The sequence below is a fragment of the Heptranchias perlo genome, chromosome 28 (genome assembly GCF_035084215.1).
Source record: "Heptranchias perlo isolate sHepPer1 chromosome 28, sHepPer1.hap1, whole genome shotgun sequence".
In the NCBI taxonomy this organism is placed as follows: Eukaryota; Metazoa; Chordata; class Chondrichthyes; order Hexanchiformes; family Hexanchidae; genus Heptranchias; species Heptranchias perlo.
The window spans coordinates 26,558,740-26,576,341 of NC_090352.1; the positions used below are offsets into that span (position 1 = coordinate 26,558,740).

General features: G+C 39.4%; 2 protein-coding genes across 5 annotated transcripts in view; one reads left to right on the top strand and one right to left on the bottom strand.

Annotated features, from left to right (window-relative positions):
* LOC137344955 (uncharacterized) overlaps positions 1 to 17,602 on the bottom strand; it is a 149,283-nt gene that overhangs the window by 131,359 nt on the left and 322 nt on the right. The window lies entirely within an intron of this gene.
* slc6a4a (solute carrier family 6 member 4a) overlaps positions 2,272 to 17,602 on the top strand; it is a 50,381-nt gene continuing 35,050 nt past the window's right edge. The window contains exons 1-5 of the mRNA XM_068008248.1: positions 2,272 to 2,483; positions 4,937 to 5,521; positions 8,488 to 8,622; positions 12,669 to 12,888; positions 16,762 to 16,900. Coding sequence (XP_067864349.1) covers positions 5,089 to 5,521; positions 8,488 to 8,622; positions 12,669 to 12,888; positions 16,762 to 16,900 — 927 coding nt within the window. The 5' untranslated portion in view covers positions 2,272 to 2,483; positions 4,937 to 5,088. The remainder of the gene's footprint in view (positions 2,484 to 4,936; positions 5,522 to 8,487; positions 8,623 to 12,668; positions 12,889 to 16,761; positions 16,901 to 17,602) is intronic.

A 17,602-nucleotide genomic window follows, 5' to 3' on the forward strand; every position in this document is an offset into this window, starting at 1 on the left:
TCCGACATCCAGTACTGGATGAGGAAAGATTTCCTCCAACTAAATATTGGGAAGACCGAAGCCATTGTTTTTGGTCCCCGTCACAAACTCCGTTCCCTAGCCACCGACTCCATCCCTCTCCCTGACCACTGTCTGAGGCTGAACCAGACTGTTCGAAACCTTGGCGCCCTATTTGACCCTGAGATGAGCTTCCGACCACATATCCGCTCCATCACCAAGACCGCCTACTTCCACCTCCGTAACATTGCCTTTCTTCACCCCTGCCTCAGCTCATCTATTGCTGAAAATGTCATCCATGCCTTCGTTACCTCTAGACTTGACTATTCCAATACTCTCCTGACTGGCCTCACATCTTACACATTACATAAACTTGAGCTCATCCAAAACCCCGCTGCCCATATCCTAACTCGCACCAAGTCCCGTTCACCCATCACCCCTGTGCTCGCTGACCTACATTGGCTTCCGGTTCGGGAATGCCTCGATTTAAAAATTCTCACCCTTGTTTTCAAATCCCTCCATGGCCTCGCCCCATCCTATCTCTGTAACCTCCTCCAGCCCCCTGAGATTTCTGCGTTCCTCCAATTCTTGCCTCTTGCGCATCCCCGATTTTAATCACTCCACTATCGGCGGCCATGTCTCCAGCTGCCTAGGCCTTAAGCTCTTGCAATTCCTTCCCAAAACCTCTCCGCCTCTCTACCTATCTCCTCCTTTAAGACACTCTTTAAAACCTACCCCTTTGACCACCTGCCCTAATGTCTCCTTATGTGGCTTGCTGTCAAATTTTGCTTGATAATTGCTCCTGCGATGTGCCTTGGAACATTTTACTACATTAAAGGCACTATATAAATGCAAGTTGTTGTTGTTGCTGGGTCAAAATCCTGGAAATCCCGACCTAGCGGCATTGTGGGAGCACCTTCACCACACGGACTGCAGCGGTTCAAGAAGAAGGCCCACCACCACCTTCTCAAGGGGCAACTAGGAATGAGAAATAAATGCCAGCCTTTCCAACGAGGCCTAATCCCGATAATGAATAATATGTATATATATATAGTCTTTGGGAATTATATACAAAGTTTTTTTTGTTTTGTAAGCAATTCTTTGAATAGGTCATATATAATCCAAATATATTTATACCCCCAAGTTAACGTTACATTTAAACAGAGACCACATCCTTATGGTTTCCAAGAATTCTCCCACTGCTCCCTTAGACTGCTTTAATATATTGGAAATGCTGCCTACTCCAATTGTGCATTCAATTTTCCTGGGGTGCATTGAGTTTCAACATATCCAAATCATTTGAACAAGAACTGCAAAACGAAGGCATCTGTTTTATCCAAAGTTTATTTTAAAGTCAAATTCGCAGAAAACACACACAGCTATAAATGTGTAAATTTTGCACTGCACCAAAGGTTTGAACGCTTTCTCCGGTCATGACCTGCTGCAAGGTTTCTTCTGAAAGTACTGTCGTTTCAACTGTTTGTAATACACTCAATCTCTGCAGGGTGGCACCACTTGTACAGTAAATAATTGGACGACTGACTAATAGAGTAATTTTACCATTGGCAAGTTTCACATTTCAGGAACTACAGTATATTTCAGACGAATTATCATCGTGTCATCCCCTCGGTGGACTAGCTGTCTATCTGGTGCATTTATTAAAACTGGAATAATATTTCAAAACTCCTTGGTTCAAATTCCTATTGAAAAATAAATTGCTCTGCGTATCTCGCTGCCCAGTTGTTCCATGTCTGCAGAACTACATAGAAACCGCTGTTTGCTCCAACATTCACTTAAATATTGTTCAATGAATAGAGTGACGTGAATAGAGAGCGGGTTTGCATGTTGTCTGTTTGATATATAAAAAGCATCTATTATTAATTGGCATTTTTCCTGCTTTTCTAACATTAGCTAAAGAGGTCCAACTAAAGCCATTTACAATCACAACCCAAGTTATTTATATGTACAGACTTCGCCAAACCTTCAAATCTTTGTGTGGTTCAGAACATGCAGACACTTTGTTTAAAAACATTTATATTACAGCGCTCTCTCTGTAAACGTATGGATTAGTAACCAATTTTAATCTTAACTTCACTGCTGGTTTGTACAAACAGGATCACCAAAGAATCGCGGTTGGCTGGCATTAGATAAGCATTGGTTCCTTGTTATCCAATTCAGAGAGGGGGAAAAAAACAAAATCAACGACCGTCCTCATTTGCCAAAGTGTAGAGTATTGGGTGTAAAACATAAATTTTGCCATGTGACGTGAATAACGCGCTAAAGAGCTCTTTGGCAGTCAGATTATCTGAAAATCAAACCATGTGAGAGGGCTTGTCTACAAAAGCTCTGAAATATGTTGGATTGCCCATATTTCCTAGGAGGTGTTGAACGACTGAACTCAGGTTACCAAGAGCCTGAAAACGGCACAACTTCAGGAACAAGCTTCAGCTATCACTCATACCCAGTAACCTGCGACCCAGTGAGAGGTAATGTGTTCAAGTTTAGGGGAACCGTCTCTGCTATTTGAACAGCTAGGTGCTTTGGACAGTGTAGTAAATAACAAGTCTACTGCTTAAAATTAATGCGACAGAGAGCGCGAGTCTTGTTACCGTGTCTCGTGTGTCATTGAAGGGGAGCGTGTTACTAGTGGAAGGTGAGTCTTCACAATAAAGGTGGCCCCGTTGCAAATACAATGACTGCTGCTTGTGTTTTGCTTAACGGTGGATCCTTGTGTTTTTAAGGTGAGTGCCTTACTTTAACTATGAGGCAATAAGAGTGCAGAAAGCTGTTTTTGCATGCAACGCTGAGTGACTGTCGTTCAATGCAATATAGTTAATGGAGTGCATTAACTTTAAATGCAGTTAAAATGAAGATGCGATGCAACAGTGACTACACTTCAAAAAGTACTCCGTTGGCTGTAAAGTGCTTTGAGACGTCCTGAGGTCTTGAAAGGTGCTATATATAAATGCAAATCTTTCTTTAAATGCAACTGATGGTAACTGTCCTGGGTGAGTCAGAATGCAAAATGACTTGAAATGTAAGGAAGGTGCTATTAATCAACTCAACTATAAGAGGAAGCAAACGCGGTGCTTTAGAAACGGAATGACGGGCTGAGCATGCTGTTTTATTTAAACCTTTTTAAATGCAATAGACAAACAGGGTACTAACATAATGTAAACCGGGTGATTATCGACTGCAATAACATTGAAAGGAATGTTACTTTCCCCTTTAACTTTGAAGGGAGCTGACTGGCGTCACTTGTAGCTTCATTTTCGGGTCAGTTACCAGCAAGTTTGATTTGTTAGAAATTATTCCACAACACATCCTCAAAGTGGAAACTCCAATTTTAAAATCCGCTCTCGGCCATCAGTAGTTTACAATGCCCGTGAGCATATCGTTTACGTTTTTGCGTTTCTAATTTCACTTTTTGTTCACAGCATATTCAGAGGGCAAGTATAGCAATCTGTTTAATCGCCCCATGCAATACCCAGTGTGTTTGTTTTAAAACACGTTGGTTTCACTCTGACTCTCATAGTTTAAGAAATCTGGATGAAAGCTTTTTTTAAGGCATAGTTGTTTTCTGAACCAACCAGTTGGAGCGATTAGTTCAGTTTTTTTTTACAACCTGAAACTTCATATTTTGATGTTTCAGGAGTGGATTCCAGGACACAACACCAGATAGTACCAGATTCATCTTGTAAGCTATGATTTCACTTTAACACATTTATAATAAGCGTCTGGAAGAGATCAGCCAACAAGAGGGGGGCGTTAAGTCAGGTGTTAGGTATTTGTCCCTATAATCCAAATCTAACCTAGGCGCAAATACACAAGGTATTTAAAACCTCTCGCAATCGACCTAAATGAAGTGGGGCATCTTAAGGCACCAATACATTAGCCGAGTATTATTTTAAGAGCATAGGAGCGGTCTTGTAAACAGGGAATATGCTTAGAATTCTTACTGTTTTTCAAGAAGACAATTCTTCTTTAACCGATCAACAACAAAGAGAAAACTGAATTACCCATTGCGATCTGCAGTTGCCTTGGGCAATGGTGTGACTGTACAATTAGGAACCACAGGTTAATAACGATTAAATGTTTCTTATTTATAAGGAGTACCAACTTCCAATCTCAAATAGTCAGGTGTTTGTCGAGTTTACATTTATAAATGTTACTCGAAAAGGGGAAACGTACAACTGTCGCAGTTAGAGCAGGTGCTCCCCAACTTTAAACTCCCCAACTTCGATTAATGTTCGTGTTTTTTAAGGTTTAATATATTCTCTTATGCACACGGACTTCTATTAGTCATTACAACTGGGACGTTCCTATAGAGCACGTGCAATGTTCACTCATCTTTCCTAAGAGGCAAGTAGTTTATACAAGTTAGATACTTTGAACATGTTACTAGACATGTACTCGTGGGACCACAGAGGCGTTTTATTGGTGTTTAAAATGATCATTTTCAAGAGGTTTTAAATGGCTCTAGTATTTACAATCTAGCTTATATTTAGTTTGTGCAAATAAACACCTAACGTTTGGGAAATTTCAGAGGGAGCCGGACAAAATGCATTTAAATTTAGATAGATAAAGCAAACATTTTTTAAGGAGGTCGGCAGCTTATATTTCCCTGGATAAGTAACCAAAAGGAAGATCTAACTTGTATAGGTCGAATTTTATTTCAAAGCCAAATACATAAAAACGTTCACAGGGAAAGGGCTGGAGTTGGAACACTGTACTTTGGGACAATATGGCATCTCAGGTTTTAGTACATGCTTTTAAAATTATTTTTAATATAAAATCGTGCACCAAATCCTTTATTATCTACAGCTGTTCAGTATTATCTTGCCATACGCGTGTTCCTTAATCTTGTTATACGGGAAACGCCTTATCTTTGTGTGTTTGTTTAATTCATATTTATTTTGTGTGTGTGTGTAATCTATAGGTGTGCGTGGAAAATCCAGCGCATGTGAGGCGGATCTGTGAGGAGCAGTCAGCGATTTGTAACCGGGAGAAGGTGTCTCCAGAGCGGATCGAGGTGTCACCCCTTAGCCCTTGCTACAAATGGACATCAAAACAGTCCCATAAACCAGCGGAATGGAGGTGATTCTTCCCTTGAACGAGTTCTCGCCTCTCAACTCCGAAAAACAGGCGTCGGAAACCATTAAGGAACTCGAGGATTGCGAAGAGAACGGAGTTTTGATTAAAAACTCCAGATCGACCCTCAAGGTTTCGGAGGAGAGCAGCAAGTCGCCCTCCAGCCCGTGCGAGAAGGGGGAATCTGGCCGCATATCCAACGGTTACTCGGCTGTCCAGAGTCCGGCTGGATGTAATGGGAATAGCGATGGAGATGATGGGGCTTGTCCTCTGCCCTCGGCCGCGTGTGAAGTCCGGGAGCTGAATAAGTTGGCTCCAACTGGCCGGGAAACCTGGAGCAAAAAAGCAGACTTTCTGCTCTCGGTCATAGGGTATGCGGTGGACCTGGGGAACGTGTGGCGTTTCCCGTACATCTGCTACCAAAACGGAGGCGGTAAGTGGTGGGTAACACCCGGTACAAACCAATCCTGCACATCTTTACCATGTTTTGTGGTGCAAATCCGGCATCCGATGGCGCACTGCCTGATATTCTTAGAATCAGAATGATACAGCACAGAAGGAGGCCATTCGGCCCATCGTGCCTGTGCTTGCTCTTTGAAAGTGCTATCCAATTAGTCCCATTTCCCCTGCCTTTCTACTGCTGGTGGAAACGGTTTCAACTGGTTCATTATTCATTTGGGTTATATTCATTACCCACTCCCTGCAGCTGTATCAGAAGGTTTAAGCTGTTATATTATTGATCTTATGACCATCTGAAGTGAGTCGTATAGACAATGGATGGCACCTGCATTGAGAAAAATAAATGAGGAATTCAGAATAGTGTTTATTTTCAGTTGTGCCACACTGTTGTAAAATACTTCTATTCACATCACGCTAGTGGTCAAAATGTAGAATTTTCCCCTCTTGAGTATTCTGTTTCGACCTTTATGCCAATAGAAGAGTTATGAATTAGTCATGGGAGGGGGGAAACACTTTCCAAAGTTGTCACACTTTACTTATGTCGTTACAAAATGATAAACACAATGATGTGCTCAGTCTATGAAGTGAGCTTTTGTGCTCTGAATGTTTAGGGTTTGGATTCCAGTTTTAGATTATGTAAATATTATCTTAAGGATTCATGGAGCCGTACTGTTATGCAAGTGTTTGAGATCAGTCATTGACTGGTAAGAAGCATTCTGGCTCCATACCATCATTTTAGAGCAAGCTTGGGGAGGCACCAACTGGAAGCCAGACATTTGTTCCACAAGGAGGGTGGAAATTATATAGAATTGCTCATTCTGCAAATCCTAATAGCCAGCTATAGACTGACAATACAGGCACTTGAGGGCAGTTTACCTGCTCATTCTTGTGGGAAAGGCAAAGAAGGGAAAGTAAGGGAATTTTTAAAGAAAAAAGGAGACTCCACCCATGGAGTGTACTTTTGCTACTTGTATTACACTATTTACAAGGGGATTTTATTGAAAATGAATTACAAACTCACAGAACTTTGCATGCAATTGAACTGATTTATAAAGATACCCTGAAACCCATGAATTCTATCGGAATGAAATTGATGTGATGTAAACACTGGATATGGTTATTATGGCCTAATATACATTCAAGATTTGAAATAAAATTAAATATAACTATATATAACAAAATGAGGAGATCCAATTGCAATTGCCCATTACCAGTTTTGAAGTACAACGCTACATATGTCATAAAATTAGCAAGAGGGATCCTTCAAGCCAAATCAAGGAGCATCATGAAAACCGAATCAAGATAACACCTAAACTGACTTTTGCCATTAGGTTTTGATGCAGGATTATTACAGTATTAAAGTGAGCACCACATTGAAATGCACTGCAAGTTCCCATGCCTAATAATAGCAAACAACTTTTTCTTTATTGATGTTTATATTTGTTAATCATTTTTCCTCCATGTACCTACTCTGCCAACTACAATCAAGCTTTCTTTTTCACTGGTACTTGTAGCTGTAATTTGAATTTGGGTTTTCTACTTTGATGCTCAGTGCTTTGCTATAAGAAATACTGAGTCATTGTAATTAACACTTGAAACCTGGTTATTGTTCATTTGCTCTTTGTTGAACCTTGCTGTGCAGAAATTGGCTGCTGCATTTGCCTATATAACAGCAGTCATTGCACATCAAAAGTAATCCATTGGCTTGTAAAGCACTTTGGGATGTCCTGAGGACGTGATAAAACACTGTACAAACACTTATTCTTTCTTCCTCAACCTTCTTCATGATATGCTTTTCTTTCCCCATTTTCATCATAATTTCTTCCTCCTTTGCAGCACCTCAAATCATGGACCATTCCCTTACTGGAAGATAGGCAAGCATGTGCTCCTCGGTTTCAGTAAATGCTGCTATATAAAAAGACACGAGGAAGTGTATGAATCTGGCTTGGGTTGACATCCTCCAATTTTCCTTCCCTCCCAGTGACAAAAAACCTTGCTTACACTTACTTACTCAAGAACCTGGTGATTTTAACACTGACTTTTGGATTATGTATTAAAATGCTATATACAAATCTAGGGGATAATCTCCGAAAGCTTGTGATTTTAAAATAAATTTGTTGGACTATAACCTGGTATTCCTTACATATATACAAATCTGACAGACATCAATTTTTGCTTACACTTTTGGCGTCTCTTCCTGACAGTTCAGCTGAATTGTTGGTATAAAGTCATGCACTACCACTGTATGGTACACTACAGTTCCATCTTGTGATCAAATTCGCGTGACATACTGTTTGCATGATATTCTTATGTAAATTATGAGTGGGCATGTTAGAATTTTTTAAAATTCATTCTCGGGTTGTGGGCATCTCCAGCAAGGCTGACATTTATTGCCCGTCTGTAGTTGCCCAAAGCAGTTTGAGGGCAGTTAAGAGTCAACCCCATTGGTGTGGGACTGGGGTCACATATAGGCCAGACCAGGTAAGGACGGAAGGTTTCCTTCCCTAAAGGACATTAGTGAACCATTTGGGTTTTTACGATAACCCTTCAGCTTCATGGTCACTTTTACTGGTACCGGCTTTTTGTTATTTCCAGATTTTATAAACTGAATTCAAATTCTCAAACTGCCATGGTGGGACTTGAACTCACATTCTCTGGATTTAGTCCAGGCCTCTGGATCACTAGTCCAGTAATGTAACAAAACTACGCTATTAGGTACATTCAAATGTACTTTATTCCAATGACAATCTAAACATTAGTAAAACAACTGAAAAAAATTGTTGTCTGTCAGATTTGTATATACCATTTTAATACATAATCCAAAAGTCAGTGTTAAAATCACCAGGTTCTTGAGTTGATTCTTTGCCCTTGTAATACTCATGGTGTCTTCAAAAATGTTCTTGCCATATATATGTTACCAATCAATTTCATAAATTCCAGGTGCCTTCCTGATCCCATATCTCCTGATGGCTGTGTTTGGAGGTATTCCACTCTTTTATATGGAGTTGGCACTGGGACAGTACCACAGAAATGGAGCAATTTCTATATGGAGGAAAATATGCCCAATTTTCAAAGGTAAGGATATTTCTGTTATTGGCACTGAAGAACCATTCTCGCACCAAGTCGCACTCACCCATCACCTCTGTCCTCGCTAATCTACATTAGCTCCCTGTCCCCTAACACCTCAAATTCAAAATTCTTATCCTCGAGTTTAATCCCTTTCATGGCCTTACCCTTCTACATCTCTGTAATGTCCTCCAGCCCTACAAACTCCCATAGAACTCTCCATTCCTCCAACTCCAACTTCTTGTGCATCCCACTCCTTTTGCCTCATCATTGGCGGCCGTGTCTTCAGCCATCTAGGACCCACACTCTGTAATTCCCTCCACAAACCTCTCAGCCTCTCCACTTCACTCTCCTCCTTTAAGGCCCTCCTTAAAATCCACCTCTTTGACCAAGCTTGATCCTAATATCTTTCCTTGGCTTGGTGTCCATTATGCCTCTGTGAAGTGCCTTGGGATGTTTTTCTATGTTAAAAGCACTTCATAAATGCAAGTTGTTGGTGTTTAGGTTGGCACATTAATGCAGTGCATTGCAGCACCAGTGGGCTGTGCCAGAGACTGGTGGGAAGTTGGTTTTGCCCGTGGTTCCTCGTGTGGCAAGTTACTGATCTCAGCAACACAATCACAGGAAAATAGGGAGGAAAGGTAGCGACTAACTTGAAAACAATCTTTTAAATTATTAAGGATTAAAAATAATGGTCATTCATAAAGTAGAAGCAGTGATAAGGGAGGAAAAAATACAAGTCTCAGAAGATAATGGAGAAGAGGAGACAGTGGAAAAAAATGACTAATGGAAAGTAAAAATATAATCCACCCCCCCCCCCCGCCCTTTCCTCCTCAAACTAGGAATAAAAAAATAAATATATCATTTTTTCCATTTATATTAATAGAGCAAACCATTACACAGATGGTAGTGAAATCTGGATTTTGTTACACTTAAGACATACAGCTAACCTCTTTTTATAGTACAGAGGCCCCATCAAAAGTAAATTCAGGGTGTCATCCTCCCGCTGTTAAAATTGCCTGTTTATAGTGTGGGAAGCTTTTACCAGCAGGAAGATTAAAAGCAGCAACCAAAAGGCATGGCTACCATCAACCCGCGTGGCTGAAGCCTTCTATTTCCTTTCTGGTAGCACAATATCATCTCTTATCTTCCTGCTATGGAGCTTCTCCAATAGTTCAAGAAGCTGTTAAGAATTTTTTTCTTAAACTTCATCGGCCTGCACAAGGATATGTCAATGTTAGCAGAAGTGCAGTTTTTTTTCTTGAACAAAATAAGCTTTCTTCTTTTATAAACAGTTTCCCACACTGCTGGAGAAGCACTATGCAAGTGAAACTGTTTCACAACTTGTGGTTTGGTCACCAAGATTGGCAGTGGCATTCATTTTCTGGCTACCACTGTCTTTACTGTCAGAACTGCTACAGTTTACAATGCTGAGAAATACCAGTCATGATGTGGAGATGCCGGTGATGGACTGGGGTTGACAATTGTAAACAATTTTACAACACCAAGTTATAGTCCAGCAATTTTATTTTAAATTCACAAGCTTTCGGAGGCTTCCTCCTTCCTCAGGTAAATGTACCTGAGGAAGGAGGAAGCCTCCGAAAGCTTGTGAATTTAAAATAAAATTGCTGGACTATAACTTGGTGTTGTAAAATTGTTTACAATTGAGAAATACCAGGGACTTGTGTAAGATCATTTCAATATATAATCCAAAGGAAGGCCATTCTGTGTATTTCAGCTCATCCATCAGAAAGAATCTATAGTCCTCCCATCACAACATCCAACTGCCTCTTAAATAATTCATTGGTGAAACCCTGACACCAATCCCCAAGGTACCCCACTGAGTACTTCTCCTTGACTTCACCCCTAAAAGTTTACTGCCATTCAGCCCATTTCCATGTTTTACCTTAAATCCCCCTCCCCCAAAATTTTTATGCAACAGCCTTTCATTTGCAACTTCGTCCAAACCTTTCTGGAAATTACTGAATACATCAAAAAACTTCCACAATCTAAGGGATGTCACTTCCTCAAAAAAGTCAAGGAGATTGGTCAGTCATGATCTTCCTCTTCAGAAGCCAAGCTAGCTGCTATTAACTAGGTTATTATTGTACAGGTAATCCTTAAATTTGCTTCTGATCAATTCCATTATTATCCTCATTACTCATGTACGGCTAATGTCTGGCTCTAGTTTGTCACATGAAATTGTACTATTCATAGTAAAAAAAAAAGCAGATTTACAGGTTAACTTGTGTCCCGTTTCTACTGTAAATGAGGTGTAAGTTAAGATAACTCACTCGAACCTTCAGCATCCCCAGTCTGGGTTATCGTACCTATTATGAATTACATTATCATCATGTATCGAAAAAGGGTTCATAGCAGCATGTGTCACACTTTAACATTGCAAACATATTTGCTGTGAATCTGATTCTGGAATATTTGTTTCTCATGGAAAACAGGATTAAAGCACAGTATTAAATACAACCTAAACCCAGCTTCACTAGAACTATATAACAACAACAATTTGCCTTTATACAGCACCTTTTAAGGTAGTAAAATGTTCCAAGATGCTTCACAGGCGCGTTATCATACATAATTTGACACCGACCCACATAAGGAGATATTAGGACAGGTGACCAAAAGCTTGGTCAAAGAGGCAGGTTACACAAATGGTCAAATAAGTAGGTTATACAAATGGTCTGAAAATTAGGAATGCCCTCAGTACTGGTGTTCTAGTACTGGCAGTTCGCTGAATTTTGTGCACCCCCCAGAAAAGACAAGAAAGAATTGCAAAGTACTAACACATTGAAGAAACGCATGAACACATGCTGGCGACAAAATGCAACACATGAAGTGTTTGCTGGGTTGTAAGTAAATGGGATTCTGTGACACCTGTTATAAGGAGTCACTATAGAGAGTGCTTTGGATTACTAGTAGAGGAGAAAATAAAATTGCAACTTCACAGATGCAGATTCGAATCACGGATGTTAATAGCCTGAGTAACCACTAATCCTCTAATGCTTCAATATGTCATTATTGGAGGATACTTTTGAATGAACTCTTCCACCAGCACAAACCTACAGTGTCAGTATGAACCCATAATTGTTTGCATTTGTTTTATTATTGGCTTAAATAACATTTTTCATTATGAATGATACACATAAAACAAGTGCACTGCATCAGAAAATTTAGAATGCCACGATCAATAATTAAAAAAAGCAATACCTTGGACTTGTGTTGAATCAACAACTTGCATTACAACTGGTGAGAAGATTAGACAATCTAAAATGGGAACCATAAAGAAAAATCTATAAAATTGAAATGGAACTTAAAGCAGCAAATAACTGAAAGTAGATTGCTGTAAACCCAAGATGGGAACCATAATTAGTATGCACAGCTATTTTATGTAATTGACTCACACAAATAAACTGACATACACCTAAAGAATAAGTGACAAAAATCTTTTGGTTACTACACAGAATGGATATTGGTACAAAATAATTGAGGGGTTAATTTATTATATATCCCATGGGATGTTGTAGTTATTCTTGTATTAGGTGGTACATTACACTAATATTCAGAACTACCTTTTACATTAATGTTCACCTTCCTTTACCAAAAGAGATCCTTTCACATGAAGATTTGAAATCGACAGGGACGAGTTTTAGTATATAATCGTTTTATTTTTCACACTTTGACCACAAAGACCGTTGAGATAGTCACTTGAGCAGGTAACAGTTCAGTTGCGACCCTAAATGATGTGGAGATGCCGGTGATGGACTGGGGTTGACAATTGTAAACAATTTTACAACACCAAGTTATAGTCCAGCAATTTTATTTTTGGAATTGCTGGACTATAACTTGGTGTTGTAAAATTGTTTACAATTGTCGACCCTAAATGAGTTCAAGTAAATAAGACTAAGGCCTTGATGACTAATTTTGATAGATTGAATATTTAACTATTGCAATGATTCTTCAGTGTTTGGATAAATGCTTCTTCTGGAACAAAATATCAATTTTAGATGGTTTAAAAAATTATCCCCTTTTATTCTCTGCAGGGATTGGATATGCAATCTGTATAATAGCTCTAATTGTTTCCTTTTACTACAATACAATTATGGCCTGGGCTCTGTACTACCTCTACTCATCATTTACTTCTGAGCTCCCATGGACTAGCTGTAACAATGTATGGAACACTCAAAACTGTACCAACTACTTTCTAAAAGGTAACATCACCTGGACAAAGTACTCCACCTCTCCTGCGGAAGAATTTTATACGTAAGTGCATGTAAGTGGATGCAGCATTTGGGGCGAGAAAACTCAGTCAAATTAAGAATCTGTCTTACCAGTCACTTCCAGGAAGCAGCAGTGTACATTGTAACAACACTTCTGATTTCATTCACACAATGACTCATGGCAGTAGTAGCCTCAGTCATTGTCACTTTAAAATCCTTTTATCAATAGTTTGATCAAAGCACACCGTCAATAGATTAAGATCTCCATTATCTCAAATAGACTTGTGGAATGGTTTGTAGTGGTATTTATTGATAGTGTGTTTTCTGAGACTAGCTATTGTGTCCTTCAATCTAGGAACAGCAGGTCCAATTTCGTTGTGTGTTCTGTCAAATGATCTTGTATGTGCATTTTATAATTATATACTGCACTACAAATTATCACAGCTAGTTCTTATTAATCTGCACCCCCTCCATAAATCCTGGGTTCATTGCTCGCTAATTGTGATAGACTATTATGACATATTCCATGGGGATAGCCCACTCAAAAAATCCAGAAGATTCTGTAGGACAAATGGGAAAACCTACAAAATTATCACCTAAGCATTGAATGCTTATTCGACAATTCTAACAAGATTTTTGTTGTTGTAGAGGATTAATTGTCTAGGAACACTTGGCAGCAATTGCTTTAATATGCTGTTTTGGCTCTTGGCAAACTGAAACCTTCATTTTGTTTTCCAGGCTGTTGATATAGCAGGTGCCTGGCTATGGCTCTGTTTTGGCTTCATTCAGTTTCAGCTCTTTGATGTGCAACAGTGAAGTTGTTTGTTGATTTTTCCAGTCTCTCCTGTGAATAGTTCTACATATATCGGTGTTGCAGTCAGCAGGGAAAGTTTTCCACCCCTTCCCTTCCCCCAGTTTCTCACACTAACAATCCTGCAGAGATCTTACTCCCGTTTTTATTCCAAAACTTACAATGGCTGAACTAAAATCATATTCCATTCTATAATGTTGAGTTAAACAAAATAGGCAACTGCTCCAATACAAATTAGATCCTGGTTGTGAAATGACGTTGATCTACTTATTCCATCCAGAGTCTCATCTAGGCGCAACTGTAAAAATGTTATTTGCATAAAAGTGTAGATATATTTTAACACAAGCCATTATATTTGCATATATTATTACATGAGGGGCAAAAGAAGATTGAAAATACATTTTATTTAAGTCAACTATCAATCAACAGTGGAGCAGAGAGAGGAAGAGATACATGGAAGGCCAGAATCAGAAGAATCAGTCTGTAAGCTGGGACACAGGGCTGGAGAAGGTTGCAGTGGATGTGATAAGGCCATGAAGATACTTCAAAACAAAAACAAGAATTTTGAAATCAATTGTCTGGAGGATGGAGAGTCAGTGGAGGTTGGCGAGAAGATGATGATGGTTGGGTGGTCGTAGTACAGGATGGGATGTGGGCAGTGGAGTTTTGGATGATTTGCAGTTTGTATAGGCTGAAGGTTATGAGGCTGCCAAGAAGCGTGTTAAAAGAAGCTGAGCTTGGAAGTGACGAATGAAAATTGTGCCCCTAATTTCCCCTTTGCAAACTTGAAACATTTCAGGCATCATAGAACTAATTCTAATCTGTATTAAAAATTGGTAGAAAAAGAGGCTATACTTGGTGCGCAGCAAAACGTTGTCGGCTAAAAGGAAAAAGCCTCACTTGGGGCTGAAATTCATTTGGGCAGTAATGCAAAGTGAGCAATAGTGAATTAGCTGCCCAATTTACACGGTGCCCAATTTCCTTTTCCAACAATGTAAAAGAAAATCGGGCAGAGTGTAAAACAGGCTGCTGATTCCCTATCTCCCTTTTTCAGCGACCACCCAAGACATAACTTGAACCCCATTGTTTCTAAACAGAAAGTAGTGGGAACCAATGTTATATTTATGAATTACAGCATTTATTGGACTTTTATACCCTTTTTACTATGGATATTTTTGGCTTCCATATTTCAGATTATTCTCACAGGTGAGGTTGATTATATAAACTGCTCCTGAAAGACTAGATCAAAATGCTTCGATTTTTAACGAGGTAGACTGAAATCTCCTGCTGAAACAGTAATCAGAACCAAGCTGAATTTTAATAATTGCCTGTTAAAATGTTAGAAGTTGCCAATCAGACAAATATCTGAACAAATCTCACAGTTCATGTTTGAATTGTGACGTGGCTCCTCCCTTAAGCAAACTGCCTGGCAACTGAATAATTGTCACAACTTTATATTTAGTTAAGCTGGAACATGATTTCTGTGAGTGAAGGAAGTTTTTAACAAGTGCTGCAGCAACTTGGATTTTCCCTGGGTTGCTTGAACTTTTAAACTTCTTATATTTCTGTAGTGCTAGATTGAGCAATTTTCTCAACAGTGAACCCATAGCCTGAAAGTTAATTTAGGCTTGGAATGGTGTTTTGAAGTGTTTTATAGTTAATTATATAAAGGTAGGATTATGTACCATTTCAAATATTTTGAGCTATTGTGAGATTACTCCTAGCAACATCTGAGAGTACAGGATTTGCTTTATTCTGTTTTTCAGGGTGGCTTAATTATGCAGAAGCTGGGGAGCCACTTGCTCACACATCAAAGGATAGGCATTCATCTCAGGGTAATAACTGTGATTGACAGCTCGATGGGATGAACCCCTATTTCATTGACTTAAGAGGGAAGGTCGCAGAGCTCACACATCTGCGCACTTGCGCGCTCTCTCTCTCTGCTCACACAAAATCAGACACATGCACAGACATTCACAGAGGGTGAACTATAGTCTCACGGCAGCAATAAGAAGCTTGCTATGTTTTAGCTTCTTAACTAAGAGGCTTAGTTAGAGAAGGTGAGCTAATGTACAAAGAGTTACTAAGTGGCATTTTTGTTATTTTCCATAAATGATGGGTGTAGGGAAATTGATTGTATTCATTATTAAAACTATATACTGTTCACTCATATATTAAATAAATCAGTTTGAGGTTTGAAGCTCTCTCTTGTCTCAGTAAAATGTTATTTCATACTGCTTTGAGTAAAGGGTGAAGAATTCACATGGTGACATGTTATATTTTAGTAGCTAGTATGCAGAGTAAATGTTCTGTTATGATCTCTGGATATGTTATTGATTACCTAGATAATAGACCCGAAAAGGTGCTCTCCAGGAGTGGCCATTAGTGCTGAACTCAAGAAATTACCTTGTGCAAAAACCCCCAAATTGTGGCAAGGGTTATGACAGAATTTATGAACCCAACACTAAGCTAAAATTTAGACAAAATACTTCTATTGTTAGTCTGTATTTGAACATTATCCCATCTTTTCATGTTACAGCAGCCTGCTTTGTAGATCTGGCATTTTCTATTTTTAAATCAATAGAAACTCAGAACAACAATCCTTTTACTGGCTTAAAGAACTTCTGGAATTCTGAACTCTGGGTGGGGGAAGAGATGAAACGGGGATATACCATTCTAATTGGCAAGATGCGAGAAAGACTGAGTCCTAACCGCAATGCAGGGATTTCAAGCTCAGACAAATTAATTTACCTCAAATGGGCAAGTTTCAACTGAGTCAGCCGATTAGATGGAATGTGTGTGATGTCTCTTCTTGGAGGAGAAAGAATGGGAGAAGAAAAACCTAGCATTATTTGGCCCACAATACTTACCGGTGGTCATTCATTGAATGGCATTAATTAATAATTCAAAGGCCCAGATAATCCTGTCCTGGCATTCAGTGAAAGGATTTTGTTAAATAGTGAACACCTTGTAGAGGAGGGGGAATAGGAGGTTGTAAGAGAAAACTACCATAGGAACCTTGGTGCGAAAGAAACCAATGATGTGTTTTGGTGCAAATTTATGTTTGAAAATATCATTCATTTGTGACATTTATTTTTATTGCAGCCGCCAGGTACTTCAGGTACACAAATCTCACGGACTGGAGGACCTGGGTGGCATCAGCTGGCAGTTAGCACTTTGCCTGCTCTTTATATTTGTTGTGGTATATTTCAGTATTTGGAAAGGCGTAAAGACTTCTGGGAAGGTAGGTGGAGCTAAATCATGTGAAAAATGAGAATGTCAGCATGTGCTTCACGGCCTCGCCCCTCCCTATCTCTGTAACCTCCTCCAGCCCTACAGCCCTCCAAGATCTTTGCGCTCCCCCAATTCTATGCTCTTGCGCATCCCCGATTTTAATCGCTTCACCATTGGCAGCGGTGCCTTCAGCTGCCCAGGCCCTAAACTCTGGAATTCTCTCCGCCGCTCTACTTCCCTCTCCTCCTTTTAAGACCTTCTTAAAACCTACCCTTCATCTGTCCTAATACCATCTTATGTGGCTCGGTGTCAAATTTTGTTTGATAATGCTCCTGTGAAGCACCTTGGGACATTTTACTACATTAAAGGCGCTATATAAATACAAGTTGTTGTTGCTTGTCCATACTGTACCATGAGCTCGCTATTGTCCAGGCAATAAATGGCATACCTATACTACCTTGATAAATTAAATATCGAGCAATACACTGAATAATTGGACACAGGGCTAGCAAGCAAAGAAGTTCATTGTTGCTTTTTGAACATTCCTTTTTAAGGGCCTCAGTAAAGGTTTTTAGAGCACTCTACTAATTTTACTTTTGTAAAATTTGGCACATTTAGAAGTTACACTATTTAATTTTGAATCCTCACAAATTTCTATTCTCACAGCACATGTAGAAGTGGGAATCCTAAATAGTGCAGGTTCTCCATAAAG